This window comes from Staurois parvus, unplaced genomic scaffold, assembly GCF_062004578.1.
Source record: "Staurois parvus isolate SC_StPar_1 unplaced genomic scaffold, SC_StPar_1.0 ptg000175l, whole genome shotgun sequence".
NCBI lineage: Eukaryota > Metazoa > Chordata > Amphibia > Anura > Ranidae > Staurois > Staurois parvus.
The window spans coordinates 87,651-111,872 of record NW_028317971.1 but is presented as its reverse complement, the minus strand read 5'-3'; the positions used below and the strand labels follow the sequence as shown (position 1 = coordinate 111,872).

The 24,222-nt window shown below is 39.5% G+C and overlaps 1 protein-coding gene across 1 annotated transcript in view; it reads left to right on the top strand.

The window, feature by feature from the left end:
• The window catches only part of LOC149462363 (inter-alpha-trypsin inhibitor heavy chain H2-like), a 71,868-nt gene that overhangs the window by 8,912 nt on the left and 38,734 nt on the right, over positions 1-24,222 (top strand). The window contains exons 3-7 of the mRNA XM_089676857.1: positions 11,772-11,804; positions 14,746-14,918; positions 18,563-18,667; positions 20,659-20,821; positions 20,922-21,029. Coding sequence (XP_089532983.1) covers positions 11,772-11,804; positions 14,746-14,918; positions 18,563-18,667; positions 20,659-20,821; positions 20,922-21,029 — 582 coding nt within the window. The remainder of the gene's footprint in view (positions 1-11,771; positions 11,805-14,745; positions 14,919-18,562; positions 18,668-20,658; positions 20,822-20,921; positions 21,030-24,222) is intronic.

Below are 24,222 nucleotides of genomic sequence, written 5' to 3'. Positions count from 1 at the left end.
TCAACCTGAATAACATACTATGAACTCAGATTTGTTGATGTGCAGTTGGAACTGCTTGCACAATATCATGTATAGTTGGTCTTGAACTTATATCACAATGTACATATTTCTGAGTATTACTGATAGACTTGTAGTTTTTGTAAATATCTCTACAAAGTGTGCTGTCAATCTGATGGATTATTGTGAAAGTGGAATTGGAAAGTAAAGCAAACATTACCTAGACTATTCATGCATGACAAACTGGTGTAAGACTGAAAACGTGTCACATTATGTTCCCTTGTAACCAGTAAAGCACAACATCACAAAATTGCAACATTTTAGGTCAAGCAAATAGTGACTGAGTTGTACATCTGATATCTGCCACCATGAATAGAACAGTTGTTTTGCACATTGTCTACCAGGGATTTGTCAGGAAAGATCTGCTTATTAATGATGGGCCGAACACCCTCTGTTCAGTTCACGTTCGAACATTTGAACCTAACGACCATGAACTTCAAACCGAGGGGACAATTCACTAATCATCTGAGTATGCGGTAAGACACCGCACAGCTACTAAAATACTGCATGAGTTATATTATTAAGTCATGCGGTATTTTAGTAGTGAAGACCTTTGGGCCAGTTATGAAATTTGAGTGGAACTCTCCACTCCAATTTGTTTTTTAAAAATGGTGTGGGGGCCCCCCCAAAATCCATACCAGGCCACATTCCCTGAACATGGGGGGGTGCTTTGGGGCAAGGCCCCCCCAAAATACCTTGTCCCAATGTTGATGTGGACAAGGGCCGCTTCCCCACAAACATCCCCAGATCCTGCCTCCCGTCCCCCATGTGAATGAGCATGGGGTACACGGTACCCCTACTCATTCCCAAAATATAAATGTAGTGTGAAAAATGACAGAAGACAGTCTTTGACAAGTCCTTTAATAACCACTTGCCATTTTTTGCCATTCGGCACTGTGCTATTACAACTGGTAATTGCGCGGTCGTGGAATGCTGCATCCAAACAAAATTTCTGTCCTTTTTTTCACACAAATATAACTTTCTTTTGGTGGTATTTGGTCACCTCTGTGGTTTTTACTTTTTGCTCTATAAACAAAAAACAATATTTTTCACTTTTGGTTATAAAAAATATCCAATAAACTCAAAGTTAGTCATAAATTCTCGCCAAAAAGTATTCTGCTACATGTCTTTGGTAAACAAAAATCCCAATAAGTGTATATTGATTGCTTTGTGTGAAAGCTATAGCATCTAAAAACTATGGTATATACAGTATATTGCAATTTCCACATCTTTTACTTTCTGACTGCTTATCACATTTCTTGAGGTGATAAAATAACAGAGCAGTACAACCCCCCCCCCCCCCCAAATGACCACTTTTTGGAAAGTAGACACCCCAAGGATTTTGCAGAGAGGCATGTTGGAACATTTTATTTTTTGCCACAAATGTTTTGAAAATTACAATTTTTTTTCTTACACAAAGTTGTCACTTAAATGATATATTGCTCCTGCATGCCATGGGTATATGTGGAATAACACCCCAAAACATATTCTCCTACTTCTCCCGAGTATGGGGATACCACATGTGAGAGACTTTTTGGCAACCTAGCTACATACAGGCCCCCAAAATCCACTGACTACCTCCAGGCTTTCAAAGGGCATATTTACTATCACTTCCCCACTACCTATCACAGTTTCAGAGGCCCTAAAATGCCAGGATAGTACAAACAACCCCCCAAATAACTCTTTTAGGAAAGTAACCCCCCAAGGAATTTGATAAGAGGCATGGTGAGTATTTTACAGATATCATTTTTGTCACAGGGTTTTGAAAAAGAAAAAAAGAAGACAAAAAATACATTTTTGTTTTCTTTCTTCGTTTTCTAAAAACATTTAGCAACAAATGAGATCTGCAAAACACTCACCATGCCTCTTAGCAAATACCTTGGAGTGTCTACTTTCCAAAAAGGGGTCATTTGGAGGGGATGCTTTTACTATCCTGGCATTTCAGGGTCAACATTAGAAGCTTATGCCACACATCACCCACTCTTGGAGACCAAGCCTTTTCTGACACTTTTTGCTCACATGAAAAAAAATGTTTTTTTTTTGTTAGAAAATTACTTTGAACCCCCAAACATTATCTTTTTATTTTTAAAGCAGAGTAAAGAGTAAAATGGTGGGTGTTGAAATTTTTTACATCACACAGTATTTGCGCAGCGTTTTTTCAAACACAAATCTTTTGGGGAAAAATACACTTTTTAGAATCTTAATGCACAAAAACACAATATATTGCTCAATTGTTTGATAAAATATAAAAGGTGATCTTACTCCGAGTAAATAGACACCAAACATGACATGCTTTAAAATTGCGCATGCCCATGCAATGGCAACAAAGTACATACATTTATAATATTTGTAGGCGATGCCTTAAAAGCCCTTACAGGTCACCAATTTATATTTACACAGGAGTTCTAGTGCAAAATTACTGCCCTCGATCTGAAGTTCGTGGTGATACCTCACATGCATGGTGCAACCGCTGTTTACATACTGGCACAGGGTCAACACTTGCGCACAAAGGTGTGTACGCGTGCGGGTGGGTGAGGGTGCTTTTTTTTGGGGGTTATTTTGATTTTTTAAATAGTTTTTACACTGTCCCTTTCATTTGTATCCTTTTTTATCACTTTTGTTGCTATCACAGGAAATGTAAATATCCCCTGTGACTGCAATAGGCATTGACAGGTATTCTTTTTTGAGAAATCTGGGGTCTATTAGACTCTAGATATCTTCTCTGCCCTTACATCATCTGATCTCACCAAGATCGGTGCGATCAGATGCTTTCCCAATTTACAAATGGTGCTGTTAAAGTCCGGCAAAATGAAACTAATGAAATGCACGTAGCTTCCGGTCTCTTAGACCTAGAGATGATTGGAGCCATTCTGGTCTCTGAGCAGCTCTATAGTCAGCAAGCAGAACTGCATTTTCGGATTCCCCTGTGGGACAGGAGAGCCCATGAAAACTGTGGAAGGCAGCAGAATGGTGGGTGTGCCTTCCCACTGCTTGTAAAAACAATTCAGCAGCTAACTTACCACTAGGATTGCTTTCACATGAAAGCTGGCCGCCAGCTGAAAAAAACGATACCAGGATGATGCCTGTAGATATCATCCCGGTATAACCACTCAAATTCCAGTGACGTACCAGTATATTGCTGGTCCATGTTGGGCATATATGTAACATGAGCATATAATGAATTGGCTCTGTGGATCAATATGACCGCAATTCATTCTTTTTTTGTAATGCCCATGTTGAGGGTTAGGCCCAAAAAAGTTTTAAATTCAGAATCCGTGATAGGTTTCTATGCAAATTGTCTGCCAAGAGCTGAATTTGGGTGGGTGGTGATGTATTGTTGGGCGTATAAATTGCTTTGGCCCACAATCACTTAGTACAAATCTTCCGTGAAAAACAGCAGAGGGGCTAAACGCTAGTGCTGGCAGCGAACGGGACTGATCCTGCGAACATTGTGTTTTGGGGGACACTATACTAAGGAGGCACTGGTATAGTTCTGTTTGTGATCAATTTATCTTGATCCATACAAACACTATACTAGTAATAGGAGTGATCAGCGGCCTATAGTGTGAGTGTGATAGTGTGCGGGCAATCTAACGCTAGCTGACCCTGGCTGGGAGTGGCGCTAACTGACCCTGACAATATCTGATGTCGCTAGTGGCAGAAATACGATGAACAGTAAAAAATTCTATATACTGACACTGTACTAATGGTACTGGCACGGTGACAGGGCGGTCAAAGGGTTAATGGGGGCGATCAAAGGGTTAAATGTGCTTATCTAACGTGTGTGTGTAAAATGTGCTTTAACTCGGTGCCGTGTTTGCTCTTCTCTTCCTGGACAGACCAGGGGGGGGGGCAGCTGGGGGGGGCAGGCGCGTTCACACCCCAGATTAGGAAGCGATGTGAGAACATTTTGCTTTGCCCAGAGCCGCTGCTTGCCCACAAAATGTGGGTAGGCAGTCAGCAAGTAGTTAAGGAAAAATTTTATTTTTTTTAAATTCTCAATATGGTATTTTTATTTATTTATTTTTTTTAAATACTTTTATCAGTAGTACAATTTTACCATAGTAGTGGGGGAGGGTGATCAGGGACTTTTTTTTGGGGGGGGGGGGTTTACACTTTACTTTGCAGGAGAAATAAAGATAATTTCTCCTGCAATGTAAAGCTTGCTGTCATGAATCTAACTCATTCATGAACTGTAATGAATAAATTAGGTTTTTTTTTGACAGTCGAAGATAGTGATCTATGATCTATGATTAGATGGAGCTGGTCATATGGGATAGGGTGCTATGATTGGCCCCATGTGACAGCTGTGGGCCAATCACATCAAACTAGGAAGAAAAGCAGAGCTGTTATGAATTATGTTGATTCAAAACAGCTTTGCTTACATTGTGATCATGTGATCGCATAGTGATCACATGATCACCGGGTCCCGTTCACCAGGATCTTCATTCCGCTGTGTCCACCGGACACAGCAGTCGCGGGTAAGTCGCTTCGCCTGTAGCTGCTGCCTGGCCGCAGTACATTGTTGGTGGGCGGGAAGCGGTTAAAAACAAAAATAAAAAAAGTCCCTTGAAGTAGATCCAACATCAATCACGATGCCCACCACCAGCGCCGACCCCAAAAAAAGAAAAAAAAAACCCTCTCCGCTCTCGATGTTGGCTCCTGCCATCTGACAGATGTGCCAGGATGATGGTTCTTAAATACTGTGATGACATCACAAGGGGGCACTGTCAGGGCGCACTGCATTGTGGGGCGCGGCAGGCGAACATGTTTGCAAAATACACGAATAGCCGACTTTCAACTCCAACATCAAGCCCAATACTACTGCTTATACCTGGAATGGCATTTCTGTGATCACGTAGTTAAGATAAATGACACTGGTTCTGGAATCTCAAAAAAGGAGATGTGTGGGAATGATTGATACTCTAGAAACTCTGGAAAAAACTGTTTTCAGGATCAATTATTATAGCTGCCCAAATTGCTAACGTGGAGTAAAAGGAGTTCCCCATATGACGGCACCCTATACTGACAATCCATGCAAAACTTGTATCTTGTTATTTACAAACACAAGGTAGTTGACTTACCGTATATGTGAGCTTCTTAGATTTTTCATGGATTACAGTGCTGCTATCCTCAAACTGGATGTTTTCCTGCTCCCACTGTGGTGTCTTGGTTCATCTGCTGATCTAGTGCATGCTCATCTTCATCTACCTAAAACCGAATGCTGAACGTATTATTTTACTTGTTACTGAGTAAAAAAATCTGGAAAAACCTGTACTTGTGGTAATATATTAGGAACCGCTTGGTAGACACAAATCAACTGCCTGAAAGAAATATTCAGTATTCCTGGATGCAATGGATTTTGTTCAGGGGCGGACTGACAACTCATGGGGCCCCCGGGCAATAGGAGATCATGGGGCCCCTGTGTCCTTGCCCACACTCAAAGCACACCCAAAAAAGCCTATAAAAAGGTACCAGGGGCATTTCATGGGGCCCCTTACTGACCCCGGGCCCGGGGGCAGTGCCCGAGTGTTCGAATGGTCAGTCCGCCCCTGATTTAGTTCATCTTCTGGCATGTTTGTCTATGAAAATAGGGATATTTGTTGATGTCCATTAGTTATCCCAATCCTAACTACAGATGAGTGAATCTGTACAGACTCAATTTGCCAGCAGTTCAGCAAATTCTGCTTAACAATCAGCAAACTGAAACTAAGTGGCAAGTCCCACTGAACTCTATAGGGGTGAAAAATGTTAGTAAATTCTGTCCACTTTTAGAATTAATAGGCAAAGTGCTTTTTTTAGGTATGGGAAGCTGGCACTGATATTTTGGACATGTACTAATGCAAAAAAAAAAAATCTAAAAAAACCACTGTACATAGGGAAGAGGGCCCTTTTTACGTAGCTTCAATAGAGACATGAAAAACCACAAATCCTTTAATTTACATTTAAAACGAAAAAAAATCTGTGCTTAGGAGAAAATATTAACCGCTTACCTATCACCCTATAGCAGATATACTGCTACAGGGCAGCCACTCTGTGCAAAATCACATAAATATACAATATTTGCATTTCCAGGTAGGGGGTGTGCATGCGCCGCCCTACTCGCACTCCCATTGGTTGCAGCGGATGTCAATCGCTGGGTCCCAGCCGGCAATTCTCGCTGGGCACTCTGATCGCTGCTAAAGCTGAAAGGGGAGAGATCTGTGTGTAAATACAGACCTCTCTCCTGTCAGCATGGACACGATGCTATCTCTCTCTCAGCAGAGCAGAGAGAGAGAAAGCAGCATGTCTCCCTAGTAAAACAACACACAGTGTAAGAAGAACACAACACACAGTTAACCCTTTAATCACCCCAGATGTTAACCCCTTCCTGCCCAATGTTATTAGTACAGTATCAGTACTTTCAATTAGCACTGATCACTGTATAATGTCAGTGGGATGTCAGTGGCCGTTAGTCAGTTCCCACCCAGTGTCAGAATGCCCACCGCAGTCCTGCTATAAGTTGCTGATCACCACCATTACTAGTATAAAATAAATAAACAAACAAATAAATAAATAAAAATTCCAGTATATTTAACGCCATTTGAAGACGCTATAATTTTCACATAAACCAATTTAGACGTATTGAGATTTTTTTTTTTTTTTTAGCAAAGATATGTAGAAGAATACATTTTGGCCTACATTTATGAAGAAAGTATTTTTTAAATTTTTTATTGGATATGTTTTATAACAAAAAGTAAAAAATATTGTTTCGCTTTTTTTCAAAATTGACGGTCTTTTTTTGTTTATAGCACATAAAATAAAAAAAATGCAGAGATGATTCAATACCACCAACAGAAAGCTCTATTTTTGAGAAAAAATTTACATAAATTTAATTTATGTACATCGTTGCATGACCACAGAATTGTCAGTTAAAGTAACAGCACCATATTGCAAAAAAAAGCCTGGTCAGGAAGGGGGTAAATTCTTTGGAGGGCAAGTGGTTAAATTGCATAAAAGTGAAGCTGCTAACACTACATCTTGACACGAAATATAAAATCATAAATGTATACTTTCTACATCTATAATTTTTTATTATTTTTTATGCCTTCAGTGCTGATTCACACATGTGCGGTGCAGATTGAAGATCAGATTTCACAGCTAGTTGATACAGTAGTTGTTCAGCGGTTCAGGTCAGATTTAGATCAGGTTCAGGACAGGTTTATATCAGGTTCAGGTCAGGATTTTATTCTATCCACAACTCATGACATGTGTGGTTTAGAAATGGTTCCCATAGAAGTCACTAACCTGTAAACCACACCTGAACTATTCCACACTGCTCAGAAATCGAATATGACTGTTTTTCAATCCGTATTGAATTTCGCACCACCAGTGCACCGGACATATGTGAACAGGTACCATAGAAAGCAATGTTTTTTCACATGTCGTGCGGATTGGATGCGGTTCAAACCACATCCAATCCGCATATATGTAAACTGGAGCTTACAGCTATACAACATCTGGTACAAGTGACCATATTACCCCTATCCTGAAGTCCTTGCACTGGCTACCCATCAAGTTTCTCATAGACTTTAAGATCCTCTTGCTCACCTATAAGGCTCTTCATGGCTTGGCACCCTATCTGTCTCAACTTTTATCAACCTATTCCACCCTCGTAACCTCCATTTCTCAAATTCTGGTCTTCTTTGTGTCCCCCCTACTCACCTACACTCGATGGGAGACAGAGCCTTCTCCTGCTATGCCCCAAAACTCTGGAATTCCCTTCTAGAGAACATCAGAGTCATCTTCTCTAAACTCATTCAAATCAAGTCTAAAAACTTATTTTCTTTAGACAAGCTTTCACATCATTTTCCTTTGTTTTATCCTGTGTTTTTCTTGTGTTTTCTTTGTAAAGCTCTTTGAGAAGTTATCTTCAAAGGTGCTATATAAAATAAAGTTTATTATTATTTATTAGCTGTATGATTTTAACAGACATTTTCAGTGACACAGAACTATGTATTTTTTTAACTAAGCAGAAAATTAAAAAAAAAATATCAGATCAATGTTAAATAAAATAAAATAAAGAAGCTGCTATGGAAATAAAATAAAAAGGCTGCAAGTTGTTGCTGACATGCACACCATGCACACAAAATCTTAATCTTAACCTCTTAGTGCCGGCGCCTCCTGGCCCTTTAAGGGTTTCAGAAGCTGGGAGGCGGGGCGGGGTTTTAGGGTCATGTGACCGCCGTGATTCGCCATCACAGGGGTCACATGATCAGGAAAGGTCCCGATCGAAAGAGGAGATCGGGACCTTTCCGTGAGTACCGGGCACGTGTGCTGGGAGCGTGCTGGGCGCGCGCTCTCAGCACATATGTTTTTCTTAATTGCACACAAATGTGCCCAGGCTAGGCATGTGTCTAGGCCCAGACGCTGGGAGGCTGTACATTTGTGTGCTGCCGGCGTGAAGAGGTTAAGTACGATTGTTGGTTCTATGAATTGTGGACACAAAGGGGATCTCATGATCATTGACACTCCAGAAGGTGAGATCTTGCATGGTGCACCAGACCTAGGGAGACTGACAGTTGTTTTGTGTTTCTTCCATTTGCGAATGATTGCATCAACTGTTGTCACCTTCTCACAAAGCTGCATGGCGGTAGTTTGGTAGCCCAGTCCAGCCTTGTGTAGGTCTACAATCTTGTCCCCGACATCCTTGGACAGCTCTTTGGCCTTTGCCACGGTGGAGAGTTTGGAATCTGATTGTTTGATTGCTCCTGTGGACAGGTGTCTTTTATACAGCTAACAAAATGAGATCAGCAGCACCCCCTTTAACAGACTGCTTCTAATCTCAGCTTGTTACTTGTATGAAAGACACCTGATAGCCAGAAATCCTGCTGAATGATAGGGGATCAAATACTTTTTTCCTTCATGAACATGCAAATCAGTGCATAAATTGTTAGACATGCATTTCTTTTGAATTTTTTGTTGCTATTCTATCTCTCAGTGTTACAATACACCTACCATTCGATTTTTAGACTGATCATTTCTTTGTGAGTGGGCAAACATTCAAAATCAGCAGGGGATCAAATACTTATTTCCTTCACTGTGTGTTTTCATTGCGGTCCATGCTTTCTTGTCTCAGCTACCACCGCAACCCCCATTTCTTGTACAGGCTTCAGAGGAATATAAACTGAAGGAAATTCTCTCCAGTTTAATTACAGACAAAAACAAAGACCCGACAGAAATTTCAAGTCTTCTCTTCTTGGTGACATAGAATAGAAGGATCTTGGTGACATAGAATAGAAGGATCTTGCTAAAATGACGTGCTAAAATGACAGATGAAATTTATTATGGAAAATGTAAGGGATTCATTTAGGTCATGGGAATATCATTTCCCCAATACATTAGATTGAATATGACTATAGCAGCTGGAGAAGGACTTTAGAACGTAAGATCGTTCCCTGCTTTCAATGGCAGGCGGCAGCTGCAGAGCTCAGCTTTAGGTTAATCATAATGTTAACATTTTCCCAAGGTCATTATAAAGATCTAGTAAAATGACTGTAGGAAGGACAAGGGGACATCAGTTGTGTGTTGAAGAAAGATGATTCTATAATCAGTTTAGGAAGGTGCTCTTCACAGTAAGAGTTGTTAACCTTTGAAATTCTTGATGGCATGAGATGGTAATTGCAAACTGAAAAAAATGGAATTTAAAAGTGAATGGATTTTAGGAGGATTTGAGTGTTACACTGCTAGTTGAGCTGCCATTAAAGAGATGCTGGTATTTTTCCCTTCATGGGAAAAACTCAAATCTATTTTAAGAGCCATTGTGATGGTGTTTGTACCCTGCCTCTAGTGCCTAATCTACACCCCTCTTAATTTCATACAAGGAAAGCAAATATGGATAAATTCTATTAAATATGGCATTAAAGTAAACATTCCAATAGTGATTTACAATATGTGTTCCTTAAAATATAATATACTTTCCCTTTAACCTAACACATAATCTGATCCCACCTGCTGATCTTAACCTAGCCTTTAAAATGAATCCTCAACATTTAACCCTAAACCTAAATATGCTGTAAATTAACCACTTGTCTACCGGGCATTTTCACCCTCTTCCTGCCCAGGTCAATTTTCAGCTTTCAGCACTGTCGCACTTTGAATGACAATTGCGCAGTCATGCAACACTGTACCCATATAACATTTTTTGCATTTTTTGAGACAGATAGAGCTTTCTTTTGAAATCACCTCTGGGTTTTTTATTTTTTGCTAAACAAACCAAAAACAACTGAAAATTTTGAAAAAAAAAGTTATTTTCTTAGTTTTTGTCATTAAATTTTGTAAATAAGTAATTTTTCTCCTTCACTGATTTACGCTAATGAGGCTGCAGTGATGGGCACTGATAGGCTGCACTGATGGGCACTGATAGGCACTGATGAGGAGGCACTGGTAGGTGGCGCTGATGGGCATTGACAGGCATCACTGGTGGGCATTGACAGAGATCACTGATGGGCACTGAAAGGCAGTACTCATATATGGCACTGATAGGTGGCACTGATATGCAGCACTGACTGGCATTTCCTTATTTACATGCGATCAGCTGTGATTGGACACAGCTGATCACATGACAGAGCCGAAGTCATCAGCTCTTTGTGCTGATGGGTGATCCACTGTGTCCCAGGGAAAAAGCGCACCACCAATCACCCCGCTGCTTGTCCCCGGGGGGGCGTGTACGTGCGGTTAGAGTGGGAGGAGGTCATATGATGTCCTCCCAGAATGAGAGAACCACCGCCCATCTGTCATTTCCTTATATGGTGGGCGGGAGACGGTTAAACATTAACCTGCTCCCAGGGACGGACTGACAACTCATGGGGCCCCTGGGCAATAGGGGATCATGGGTCCTCTGTGTCTTTGCCCAAACTCAAAAAAGCCTATGAAAAAGGTACCAGGGGCATCTCATGGGGCCCCCTACTGACCCCGGGCCTCAGGCAGTGCCCAAGTTTCCAAATGGTCAGTCCGCCCCTGCTTGCTCCATAATGTCCACCCCATTCCTCTTACACCCCTCAATCTCACCATGCTTACTACAACATATTGCATGCACAACGAAACATGGAAAAAATTTTCCTGTACAGTGACTCATTTGATCTCTATAACAAACAACAACCACATCATACAGTATAGCAAACCATGGCATTAATATTATAATACTGTTTGTACATACAGCAGTGTTCATTTTCACATCGAATTTCAACTTACTTTTAGTTATAGTCTTTTGACTAAAATGCCATTTTAGTTTTAGTCATATTTTAGTTGACTAAAATCTCCAGTACAGTTTAGTCAACTAAAATCATTTTAGTTGACTAAAATCTAATAGGTTTAGTTAAATTGTAATGCATTATGTAAGCATTTCTCTAGAATTTTCACACTCATTGTATACTCCTGGAGTAAAAATCTAATAACATTATTATTTATGGTATTAAGGTTTGAACTACAGACACATATTTAGTCGTTGTGATATATAACCAGTGTTAATTTTGACATCAAATTTCAATTTAGCTTTAGTTATAGTCGTATTTTATTCATCTGAATTGTTTTAGTTTTAGTCATATTTTAGTCAACTAAAATAGTGTTAAATTAACACTGCCATATAGTTAATATAGACAGATATGTTTGTAATGTACAACGTTTTCTACACAATGAAAATAAAATTGTATTTAATCTGTCTTGTTTTGTTACAGAGAAGTCTAACATTTGGAGATGATGGTATAGAGGTATGTATTACTGCTGATCATGCAAGGTCAATGTAAGATAACCATTAGCTGTTTCTGTGAATGCAAGGTCAATGACTCCGACCACAGGACATCAATTGTCCATCAACAACAAAGACTACTGAATAAATGTATGGTAATAAGTAAATACTGTGGGATAAGGTCAGGGCTTTTTTTGTCAGGGAATAAGCGCAGGTACTCCCCTTTCCAAGTCGCCCCTTGTCTCCACCTCCTACTCACCTTCAAGCACCATCCCCTCTATATATATCCCCCTATATACTGCCCCTTTTAGAGAATACAGAACCGAATTTCATTTTGTGGTGCTAAGAAATTAGTATGGAATTTGTTATTGATAACAAGTAGGGATGCACCAGTACCCTTTTTTGATTGGCAAGTATGAGTACCAATACTTTCGGTCAAGTACTAGCCGATACCGAGTACTAATACTTTGCAGTGCAATTTGCCTTGATACAAAATCTATGCACGCAAATTGCACCGCAAAGAATAGCATGCGATTTGAACAGGAGTGTGATTCCTGTCCAAATCGCATGTTGTTTCCCCACTGCTCCTGTGTGAACCCAGGCTTGCCATAGCAGTTCACAAAGGAGCGGTGCAGGGAGGTTCCCTGCAGCGTAGAGTTGAAGAGAAGGGTGTGTGGGGATGTATACCTTGCGGCAGATGCTCCCTACTCTCAGCTGTAGGAGAGGAGAGAAAGTGGCATGAAATTCCCTGCCACTTTCTCTCCTCTTCTTGCAGAGATGACAGATCGGGCTAGAGGGTTTTTGATTGGTCAGCATGTCCATGTGACTTTGCTGACCAAACAAAAGCCCTCAAGCCCTGCTGAGAATATGAAGCTTCTGCCACCAGGTATACATCCAGGTTTGTATTTACCACAAGGCAAACAAGGCATTTGCCTAGGGCGGCATTATTTAGGGGGCAGCACTGCCCCCTGGAAGAAGGGGCATATACAGCAACGGGACCAGGTAGGATCTGAGAGAGGCTTCGGGCTGCTTGATGGTGCATGCAGAGCCCAACTGTTGTTCCCAGGGATGTCCAGAGCTGTGAAGGTGTGTGTCTTTCACTCTGTCGCTGTTGGGGGGGGTGTTAGTGGAAGGCCCCCTCGGATGGGGGGGTGGGGCAGGGGTGTTTTTGGTCACTCTCAGCCTCTCTCCGCAAGGGGCGTGTCTGATGTTGGTCAGTGTGAGGCACTCTCTCTGCCGGGGGGGGGGCGTCCGATTTTTGTGTTGCCTAGGGAGGTTTCCCGCACCGCTCCTGTGTGAACTCAGGCTGCAGCAAGCCTGGGTTCACAGAGGGGCAGTGGGGAAACTACATGTGATTTGGACAGGAATCATACCACATTCCTGTTCAAATTGCATGCTATTCTTTGCAGTGCAATGTGCATCATGGTCGGTTTCGGGTATTAGGAGCATTTCTAATAGTACTCGTGAAAATAATCAGTATCAGCACTGATAGAGGTATCGGTGCATCCCTAATAACAAGAAATGCAGTAAAATGTATCCCCGGCAGGCAGCAGCAACAACAGACTTCCCGAGCAACAATAGATTCTCCCCCCTCAGCAATAATAGACTCTCCACAACAAAACACCCCCAGCAACAATAGATCCACCCACAGAAAAAGACCAATCCAGCAACAATAGATCCACTCCAGCAACAATAGACACCCACCAGCAACAATAGATCTCCCAACAGCTAGTATCAATAGATCCTCCAACACCCAGTAACTATAGACCTCTATCTCAACAGTAGATCCCTCCCAACAATAATTGACTCCCCAGCAACCTACTACCCCCCAGCATCAATAGATCTATTGCCAGCAACAAAATACCTCCCTAGCAACAATAGATTCTAGCACACGCCAGCACCACTTGACATTAGATACATTCAGAGCTGGGGGTGCTGGAACTGCACTCCCCCTGTTCCTACTGAAAAAAGCCCTGGATAAGATACAAAACATTATAAAACAACATGCTTTAATCTATCTAGCCATCTGTTTAATCCATGACAACTATGTAAAATAATTGTAAAATCAGTACTAAATATTTTAGAGGGACTATGAAGAAAAGTTAAAATTGTATGTATAATTTAGGGTACCTCTGGCTCCTCCTCCCTCACTCTTATTAAACAGTAGAGAGATCTCTGTCCTGGTGATACTTGGTTGGGTGAATACTGCCAGCAAATAAGGAACACTATCAAATTGTATCATTATATCAATATCACCAATACAAGGTGTCCTAAGAAAATCATGGAGCTACAGGAGGATCTCTTCCTAAAGCTGATCATGGTAAAGGTATAGAGTCCATTTATAACCATAAGTGGTTCGTATTTGTTTTAAATTCTTAAAGTGAACTTCTGTGATATGGTCAATTTTGGTTTGTTAAATATATAATTGAAACAATTTTTTATATCTGCTGAGTGGATGAAAAAAATACCTGTTGATCCTACCAGAAATTTGTGAGCTGCTAATGTCTCGTGTTGTCTGCATATACTGGTTATCAGTTAGCATTGTTCTCAGCTATCTCTAGGAACTACAAAACAGCTCCCCTATGTTATGGAGAAGAGGAGAGGAAGAGGTGTTCTGTAGTTCTGCCCTAGACTGAGAATGCTGCTCTTCCCTAGATACAGCATAGTAAATGTGAATTTTCCCCTAGGACAGGAAGTAAGTTGTATAATAAAATTGTGTTCCTGAATTTAGATACAATTTTATGTCAATGGGCTTTGTGCCTATCATGCTCATTAGGGCAGAAAGGAGAAAGTTCATAAATTTAATACTGTTGTTACTTACAAACTATTCAAACCGTCATTTTTTCTCTAACCCAAAAGAAGGCAGGGCGATGGAAAGTCATGGAAAAGCCAAATTCAGTTTCTGTTTATCCCCTCTGCCTGATCACATTCTAAAATACAATATCATGTTCTTATCCTTACAGGCTCCATCTAAGGACTCAATCTCTTTGTACAGCTACAAAGTAGAATCTACCATCACATCACATTTCGTCAATACCATGATACAGAGCAAAGTGGTGAACACTGCTCCCCATTCACAGAGCCTCTCGTTTGATATTCAGATTCCCAAAGGGGCATTCATCAATAATTTTACCATGTAAGATTTTTTAAGAGCCATTTTAAGTTATCTTTAATGACTTGTTTTATTCCTACAAAACAAATTTGGTAAAAGGTTTAGCCAGGCATGGATAAATATGTTTAGCAACGATATTTATTTGAACACAGAGTGGCTAGATTTTTCATTACTCTTTTGCCCACATGCAGCATGAAGATCTGGAAGATCTCTGAAATATCCCCACACACATAATTGTGTAGACTTTATCATATTTTGAAGTTATTCGTAGCTTATAATTTAGGAGAATATCAGCTGGGAATTTCAAAAAGAGTATTTTTTAGTAAGCACATACTTTTTTTTATTCTTTTATGTTTACATTAAAATAATTTGTATGTGACTTTCACATGTGTACCTGGTTGCTCTTTCATATTGTTGCTATTGTATTAAATGGTGATTTCTAGATTAGTCTCTAGATCAGTCTGCCTCCATGCATTTAGATACAGAGACTGATTTACTAAAGGAGCTTATTGTGATTGGGACTTTTAAGGCACTGATAATAACCAAGAAGAAATATATACTGTATATTAAAAAAGTATATTTTTATTGTTACAAAGTTGGTGTAAAAACATGAAGTTTGAAAATTAGTTGGCTGACATCATATGTACACTCACCAGTCTATTTATTAGGTACACCTTGCTAGTGCCAAGAAAATATCCCCCACACCATTACACCACCAGCAGCAGCTTAAACTATTGATACAAGGTAGGATGGATCCATGCTATCATGTTGTTGACGCAGATTCTGACCCTACCATCTGAATGTTGCAGCAACCAATCTGCCCATTCTCCTCTGACCTCTGACATCAACAAGACATTTTCCTCCACACAACTGCTGCTCCCTGGATATTTTCTCTTTTTCAGACCATTCTCTGTAAACCCTAGACATGGTTGTGTGTGTAAATCCCAGTAGGGCAGACCAGCCTGTCTGGCACCAACAACCATGCCACATTCAAAGTCACTTAAATCCCCTTTCTTCCCCATTCTGATACTCAATTTGAAATTCAGCAAGTCCTCTTCACAATGTCTAGATGCCTACATGAATTGAGTTTCTGTCATGTTATTGGCTGATTAGCAATTTTTGTTACCAAGAAATTGAACAGGTGTATCTAATAAAGTGGGTAGTAGGTATATGTTAGAGCACTCATATAGACATCAACATCACATATCTATTCCAAATGCCACATGGAAAAGTAATATATCATTTCTTGTCATGGTGAACAAATAGTTGCATGTGTAACAATCCAACATATTTGAAAAATAATCTTATTCAGGGGTTTGAGTAGTCATATATACTAGGGTAACACAAAAAAATGGAAACACTACATGATTTGCAGGTGTCAAAGTAACGACTTATCGTGTTGAGAGCAGAATTTAGGTAGCATTCTTTTGCTTCCGCTGTGTGATGAGACATCTAATTAACAGGTAACTGCAGAACTCAATCTCAGTCCTGTGAAGAATGAAATGAGCTCTGCAGTTACTTTTGCTGCAGTTGTTTTCTTATTCCTGGTCATCCTGTGTCATCCTGAGCAATTTCCCTTATATCTCTTTTGGTCAGTTGACCACACTTATCAGAAAAAGTTTTCCTGGAAACTGTATATGCCGTCACAAGCATTCATAGTGTACCTTGTGACGAGGCAAATAAATTGGCAACTTCAGTCGCAGAGGCACCAATGAACGGGCACCAACAATTTGCCCTCTTTGAAATTCAGTATTGACTCCGTATTACTAGCAGCGAATGCAGTGAATGACAAAAGTGAGGCTTCCCACCTGTTAGCTAGGTGTCTCATCACACAGCGAAAGCAAAAAAATGTTACACTACTTCCACTTTCAACGCAAAACATGTTGTCACTTTCACATCTGCAAATCATGTAGTGCTTCCATTATTATTCAATTCCCTATATAAAGTTAATGTTAAACACGTTGATTCAGTCAAATGCTAAAAAAACAAAAGTGTTGTCCCTCAAATGGATGGTTCCTCATCCTGGAGGGAAACTGGGTGAGGGCCATACACAAAGTGTCTAGGAGACACCCCAAATGGTAAACTGTGCTCCCAGGTGTAGTAGCCAATAATGTCAAGCAGAGAGGGCCTACATTCTTCCAGAGACCATTCAGCCAGAGGAATGCTAATCGAATCTATGTGTTTAACACTCACTTTATATACATATATATACACTATATTGCCAAAAGTGTTCCAATCACCTCCATGACCACAGGAGTATAAAATCAAGCACCTAGGCATGCAGACTGTTTCTATAAACATTTGTGAAAGAATAGGTCACTCTCAAGAGCTCAGTGAATTCAAGCGTGGTACCATGATAGGTTGCCACCTGTGCAATAAGTCCATCCGTGAATTTTTCTAGCTACTAAATATTCCATGGTCAACTGTTAGTGGTATTGCAACAAATTGGAAGCAGCTGGGAACAACAGCAACTCAGCCACAAAGTGGTAGGCCACGTAAAATGACAGAGCGGGGTCAGCGCGTGCTGAAGCGTGCATTGCGCAGAAGTCAATAGCTTTAGACCTCCAAACATCATGTGGCCTTCAGATTAGCACAACAACAGTGTATAGAGAGCAGCTGCATCCAAGCCTTACACCACCAAGTGTAATGCAGAGCATCAGATGCAGTGGTGGACTCTGGAGCAGTGGAGACATGTTCTCTCAAATGACGAATCACGCTTCTCTGTCTGGCAATCCGATGGACATGTCTGAGTTTGCCAGGAGAATGGTACTTGTCGAACTGCATTTGCCAAGTGTAAAGTTTAGTGGAGGGGGATTATGGTGGGAGGTTGTTTTTCAGGGGTTGGGCTTGAACCCTTAGCTCCAGTGAAGGGAACTCTTAAGGCATCAGCATACTAAGACATTTTGGACAATTTCATGCTCTCAACTTTGTGGGAACAGTTTGGGACCCCTTCCTGTTCCAACATGACTGCGCACCAGTTCATAAAGAAAGGTCCATAAAGACATGGGTGAGCGAGTTTGGGGTATAGGAACTTGACTGGCCTGCAATAAGTCCTGACCTCAACCCAATAGAACACCTTTGGGATGAATTAAAGACTGCAAGCCAGGCTTTCTTGTCCAACATCAGTGCCTGACCTTACAAATGCGCTTATGGAAGAATGGTCAAACATTCCCATAGACACACTCCTAAACCTTGTGGACAGCCTTCCTAGAAGAGTTGAAGCTGTTATAGCTCCAAAGGGTGGGCCAACTCAATATTGAACCCTACAGACTAAGACTGAGATGCCATTAAAGTTCACATGTGTGTAAATACAGGCATCCCAATACTTTTGGCAATATATATATATATATATATATATATATATATATATAAACGACACCTTTAAGGTGACAAAATTTGGCCTACAAACCAATCTTCTGATAGCATATGAGGACATTAGAGCTATTGCTCCAGATCGCCAAATTTGAAGGGAGGGGTGGAAAGTAATATCACATGGAGCATTGTTAGTAAGATTTAACTGCATTTAATTTTTTGTTGCAGTTATTTTTAAGTAATTGTATATGATCAATAACTAAAAGGCTATATTTATAATCTTTTCCATGCCAGTATGAACAATATTCCATAAATCTAATAATTCAATGTACTGTACATTGCTTCCTTTTTTTTAGGAATGTTAATGGAATCACATTTAGTGCCTCAATTAAAGAGAAGTCAGAGGCAAGAGGTCTATATTCTAAAGCAAGAGCAAAAGGAAAATCAGCAGGCATACTGAGGTTAGTAATTCGGAAAACCTTATTGAATTTAAGTTTTGGCTTGTATACAAGCTGTGAAGATTTGAACCCAGCAGCAAACAAGTAACATTTAGCCAATCAAAAGATTACTGTCCTGCCCCTTTAGAATATCTGGACCTCAGATTGTATCTTTCATCAATTTGGCATAGTCAAGTTTATAATAGGTGAGTTCTGGTTGTTTTCTATGTGTCATTTGGCTCAGTGTTCTTGACCTTATTACATGCTTCTATGCCTCATTATTAGAGGACTAGAGATTTTTAAACACATAACTGGGTCTAGATTTCACTACATTTTACCCTCTTCATGATCAGTCCATTTATATCTATTTAGCACTGCACTACTTTACCTGGTAATTGCGCATTTATGCAACGCTGTACCCAAACAAAATTGATATAATTTTTTTCACACAAATAGTGCTTTCTTTTGGTGGTATTTTATCACCACTGAGTTTTTTTATTTTTCGCAATATAAATGCAAATTGTGAAAAAAACAATATTTTTTACTTTTGCTGTAAAACATTTCCAATAAAAAAATTAAACAAATCAAACTTCTTCATACATTTTGGCCAAAATTTATTTTAAGAAAAAGAAATCCCAGTGGATATTGATTGGTCTGTGTGAAAGCTATAGTGCCTAAAACTATGGCGTATATACTGGAATTTTTTATACTACTAATGGTGGTGATCATTTATAATGGGGTTGTGATACTGCAGTAGGCAATCTGACACTAACTGATGCTGGGAGGAACTGGATTGTCAACGCAAAGCTCTGGGCTGTGATTGTATATAGCTGATCAGCAGGTCCCAGCCGTGAATCATTGGCCGGAACTTGCAGACAGGCTCATGCTGTGTACAATCACAGTGTCTGCCAGCTGGGGGGTGCTCTTGTGCATGCCTGAAACCTGGAATTAGGCAGTGACCCACAGGCAATTTGCCTACAGTGGACGCTCATCTGCAGTACATTGCGGGCAGTTGTTAAGTGGTTAAATACAATAAAGGACAGAAGTCTTTTGAAAATAAAAATAGATGTTACCCAACCTCTAAAATTTGATATATGATTTTGCATGTTAATGTAATTAAAAACATTATTTTCACAATGTCTGAATCTGCATATTTTATTAAATAATATCTGGTAATCCTGCTGTGAGGATTCTTGTTTAATCACTTCATGTTTTATGGTGACAGTACTCTGCCCTGCATCTCAATTGTTTTCCTGTGTTGTCACATGTTCTCGGAAAAGGGTGAATACAAGCGGCTATGTTGGTGCACATTTTAAAGACATGTTCCACTGTTGTCATCATCAGGAAACCCACCCTGAAAAATGCCATGCATCAGCTACTGGAGTACATGCATGTAGAAAGGACATGTCTGCTGGAAGAGTGCATGAGATAGTGCTAAATTACAACAAAGGATCAAAAAAAAAAAAAAACCTTAAACAATGCTAATTTATGGTATACATGCACTTTAATGAAAGATCACATGTCTCTGACCAACCTAAATAGTAGCCTCTTAATAATTTTGGTGTCTGGTGTAAACTCGATCATAGGCACATCTTATTTTTCCTGATCATTGGGTTAAGCAACACTCTGTTTCACTGAAAGAAATACATTACACTATACATACACTATTTTGAATTAGTGAATGATTAGTGTTGGATAGAAATATTATCTGAGGTTATCTGCAGTAATATATATAGATATAAATATATATATATATATATATATCAGTGTATATATATTAAAGGGCATACTAATGTTTAATGAAGAGAATATCTTTCCTTCTTGTACTCAGTAGACTTAAATACAATATTTTGAGGGCATTTTATTTCCAGGCTCCATTATGGTTCTCTAATAATAGGATCCATAAAAATTTCCTTTGCCTGTTTATTAAACAGCCCTGGGTAGTAATCATGGAAAAGTTTAGTTTACATCATTAACATGTTAACGTTCACATTTATAAATATTGTCATGGACAGAACTAACTCCCTTGATATGGAAAACTTCAAAGCTGATCTAAATGTACCAGGAGGAACCAAAGTTCAATTTGAAATTCATTATCAAGAAGCCCTTCAGAGGAAACTTGGGATGTATGAACATGTTCTCTATCTTCAACCAGGAAGAATAGCCAAACACTTCGAGGTGAGAGAGCCTCTGAAAATAAAAACAGAAGTTTGCATTGAGCTAACTGGTAATATGTGGAAATTATTTTGGTTTATATTATTATTATTTTTTTTTTTAGGTGGATATCTATATCTTAGAGCCAGAAGGTATCGGCACTGTTAATGTGGTGAAACCAGTTGCAGATAAATTTTCTAATCTCATTAAAGTTGACAAGAATGATAAAAAGGTAATATCAGCATTCATATTCTTTTAATCACTTGCCTTCTGGGCAATTTTACCTCCTTCCTGCTCAGGCCAATTTTCAGCTTTCAGCCCTGTCACACTTTGAATGACAATTGCGTGGTCATGCACTACTGTACCCATATGAAATTTTTAGATTTTTTTTCACACAAATAGAGATTTATTTTGGTGGTTTTAAATCACCACTGGGTTTTTTTATTTTGTGCGCTATCAATGAAATGAAAAAATGTATGTTTTATATGTTTTGTTTTGCAAATAAATAATCTTTCTACTCAAATTTAGGGCAAAATTTATTCTGCTACATTTCTTTGATGAAAAAACCCAAATCAGTGTTTATTATTTAGTTGGTGGGAAAGTTATAGAGTCCACAAACTATGGTGTATATCTAAAAATTGATTAATCCTGATGTACTGACAGCTCTCATTTCTTGAGGCCCGAAAACGCCAGGACAGTAAAAATACTGCATACTATCACCAGTACAGCATCATATAACTGGTGTGGTGGTGATCAGGGACACTGACTGACAAAAGAATGTAAAAAAAATAATAAATTATAAATTTTTTACATTTTCTTAATTTTTTTTAATTTTATATTTTTTATTACTTTTTTTTTTTTTAAATGTATGATTATTTTTCTACCCCTGTGACCAGAGCTACCCACGTGACCCTATGACTATGTTATCATAGTAACATTGTACTACTCTGGGCAAGTGATCGGGGGGTTTTTTTTCACATTATGATTGCTTATACCAGTGAATTTCATTGGTATAAGCAAGCAATTATCACACCAGATGCAGTTCAGTGCATTTTTTTTCTGCATCAAAAATGCATGCACGGTGTTTTGCATGTATTCCAATTGCCCTTGTTCACACCAGTGCAGTCAGTACCAGTCAGTTTTGCTGCACAGACCCATACTGGAACACATCAAAATGCATCAAAAACGCACCGGAATGGAGTGTGGTGTGAACTGTAAGCAAAAACATATCTGGATAGCATCCGGAGTGCATTTTTTGTCGTGTGAACCGGCCCTTAGTAGTTTTTGTTGTGATCAGCTGTGATTGGCCACAACTGGTCACATGCTACAGATGGGCTGTGATTGGCCCAGTCTGTACGTGTGACCACTGTGACCAATGACAGCTAGCAGCACAGTTGTAAGCAATGAATGGCATGTAAGGAAGCCATTCATTGTTTACAACTGTCATGTGATCTGCAGTGATTGGTCACAGCAATCACATGATACTGGCAGTGGGCTGGTGTAATGATCTGTCATCGGCCGTGTCTGGTGGTCACAGCCGGTGACAAATTGTGCCAGAGTACATCCCGCGGGGTGCTCGTGAGGTGTGACGTCATATGATGTCCTCCCAAGATAATAAATATCTCAATCAGCCATCATCAGGAGTTAATCTAGCACTGTATTTAAACTTTACTTAGTATTTGGCCATTCAAGTAAATATACAATAACTGCATTATTAAGGCAAACAACTATTTAAAGTGCTGTAAAACCCTGAGACAATGATTTAAAAATGTTCAGTTTATAGTAGACTGTTAAAAATTAAAAGTACATAACAAATTATTGACACAATTAAAAGCAAACCAGACTGCCTCTCATGGCAAAGTCTATGCAAACAAGTATTTGTGACCCATGCACCTATAATACTGGGCAGCCAGATGTGCCAGGTTAGCAAAGTTTCTGAGACAAATGTACAATTAAGATGTGGGCAGGGTCAGATTTGTTTTCATCACAGTGCAACTTTAGAGCAGCTGAGGTAGAATTTTATCATTTAGAGTATAACTAAATGCAAATTTTCTTTGTTTTGAATAGAGCTGAGAGAGGTTAGAACACCTGTTTTTATTGCTGTTTGTGCATCTGTAAGGAAGATTCAGCCTCTCAATTTGTCTTGTTTACCATTATCATTGAAAGTGAAAGAAAAAGAAACTTAAAATTTTGGGTTGTCCCCAGAAAAGTAATAGAGGGGAAATTTTCCAATGGGGACACTATTTCTGGTGACTGGAGGGCCCCAAGGAATTCCCTTAATTTTCAGAGATTTTCTTACTTCCTTTTTCAGCTATGGGACAGGAAGTGAAGGTAAATCTAATCAATGGGTCGCAGATGACAAAAAATAAATAGACAAGAGTTCAGGGGCGGACTGACAACTCATGGGGCCCCCGGGGAATAGGGGATCATGGGGCCCCTGTGTCCTTGCCCAAACTCAAAAAAGCCTATGAAAAAGGTACCAGGGGCATCTCATGGGGCCCCCTACTGACCCCGGGCCCTCAGGCAGTGCCCGAGTTTCCAATTGGTCAGTCCGCCCCTGCAAGAGTTATAACTCTCCCTTACTGTAACCAAAATGGAAAAAAAAGTTTGCCTATAGTTCTACTTTAAGATATAGATATAGACCTTTTCCCTCCTAGACTGAAAATCACTTTTGCGTGCACCTTGAAAAAAAACATTTGCTGTTTGATAAAACATTTGCAAGTATTTTTTTTAATTACATATTTATTTATTTGGTTACTTACATATAATATAATCCCTCTTACTGGGTGTTGAGGCAATGGTGACATAGCCAGGGCTTCAAAGATGCTCCTTTGGAAGGTTACATCACCAGTGCCTTCCAGGGAGATGTTGTCTGTACATTGTGAAATCTTGCAAGATCTTGAGGGGCAAATTTTATGTTTTAGTCCTGCAGATGACATGTAAAATCACATGTTCAAGGAAGCAGATACAGGTCATTTAATTAATTAATTAAATCTCGAAAGATTTTTTTAATTTATTTATCCTACTACTGTTTATGGGTGTCATCAAAGAGGGGCGAATACAACTCCAGGAATCCACTTGAAGGGCAAGAGAATCCTTTGCCATTTCTAAATATGCCCCATCCCCCCGGAGAAAAACAATGGAGATAAGGAAAGTGAAAGTATTTAAGGCTTGCAGTAAACAGACATTTTATATTTATTAATGCCTTTCCACATTTTTAAAGTTGTCTTTACCTTATTTTTGAGAGTCTGGGTGAAGGTCTACTTAAGTTGAAACCTTGTAGTAAATTTGTCTCAAAATCTGATTCACTGTTCCCATTTAGCATTGCCTTACTGTGTGACAGAATTGATACATTCCAGTCAAATCCCTATGTTTTTCTTTGTCTGAAATTCATTTTTTATTGAATTTTAATAAATGCCCATCTT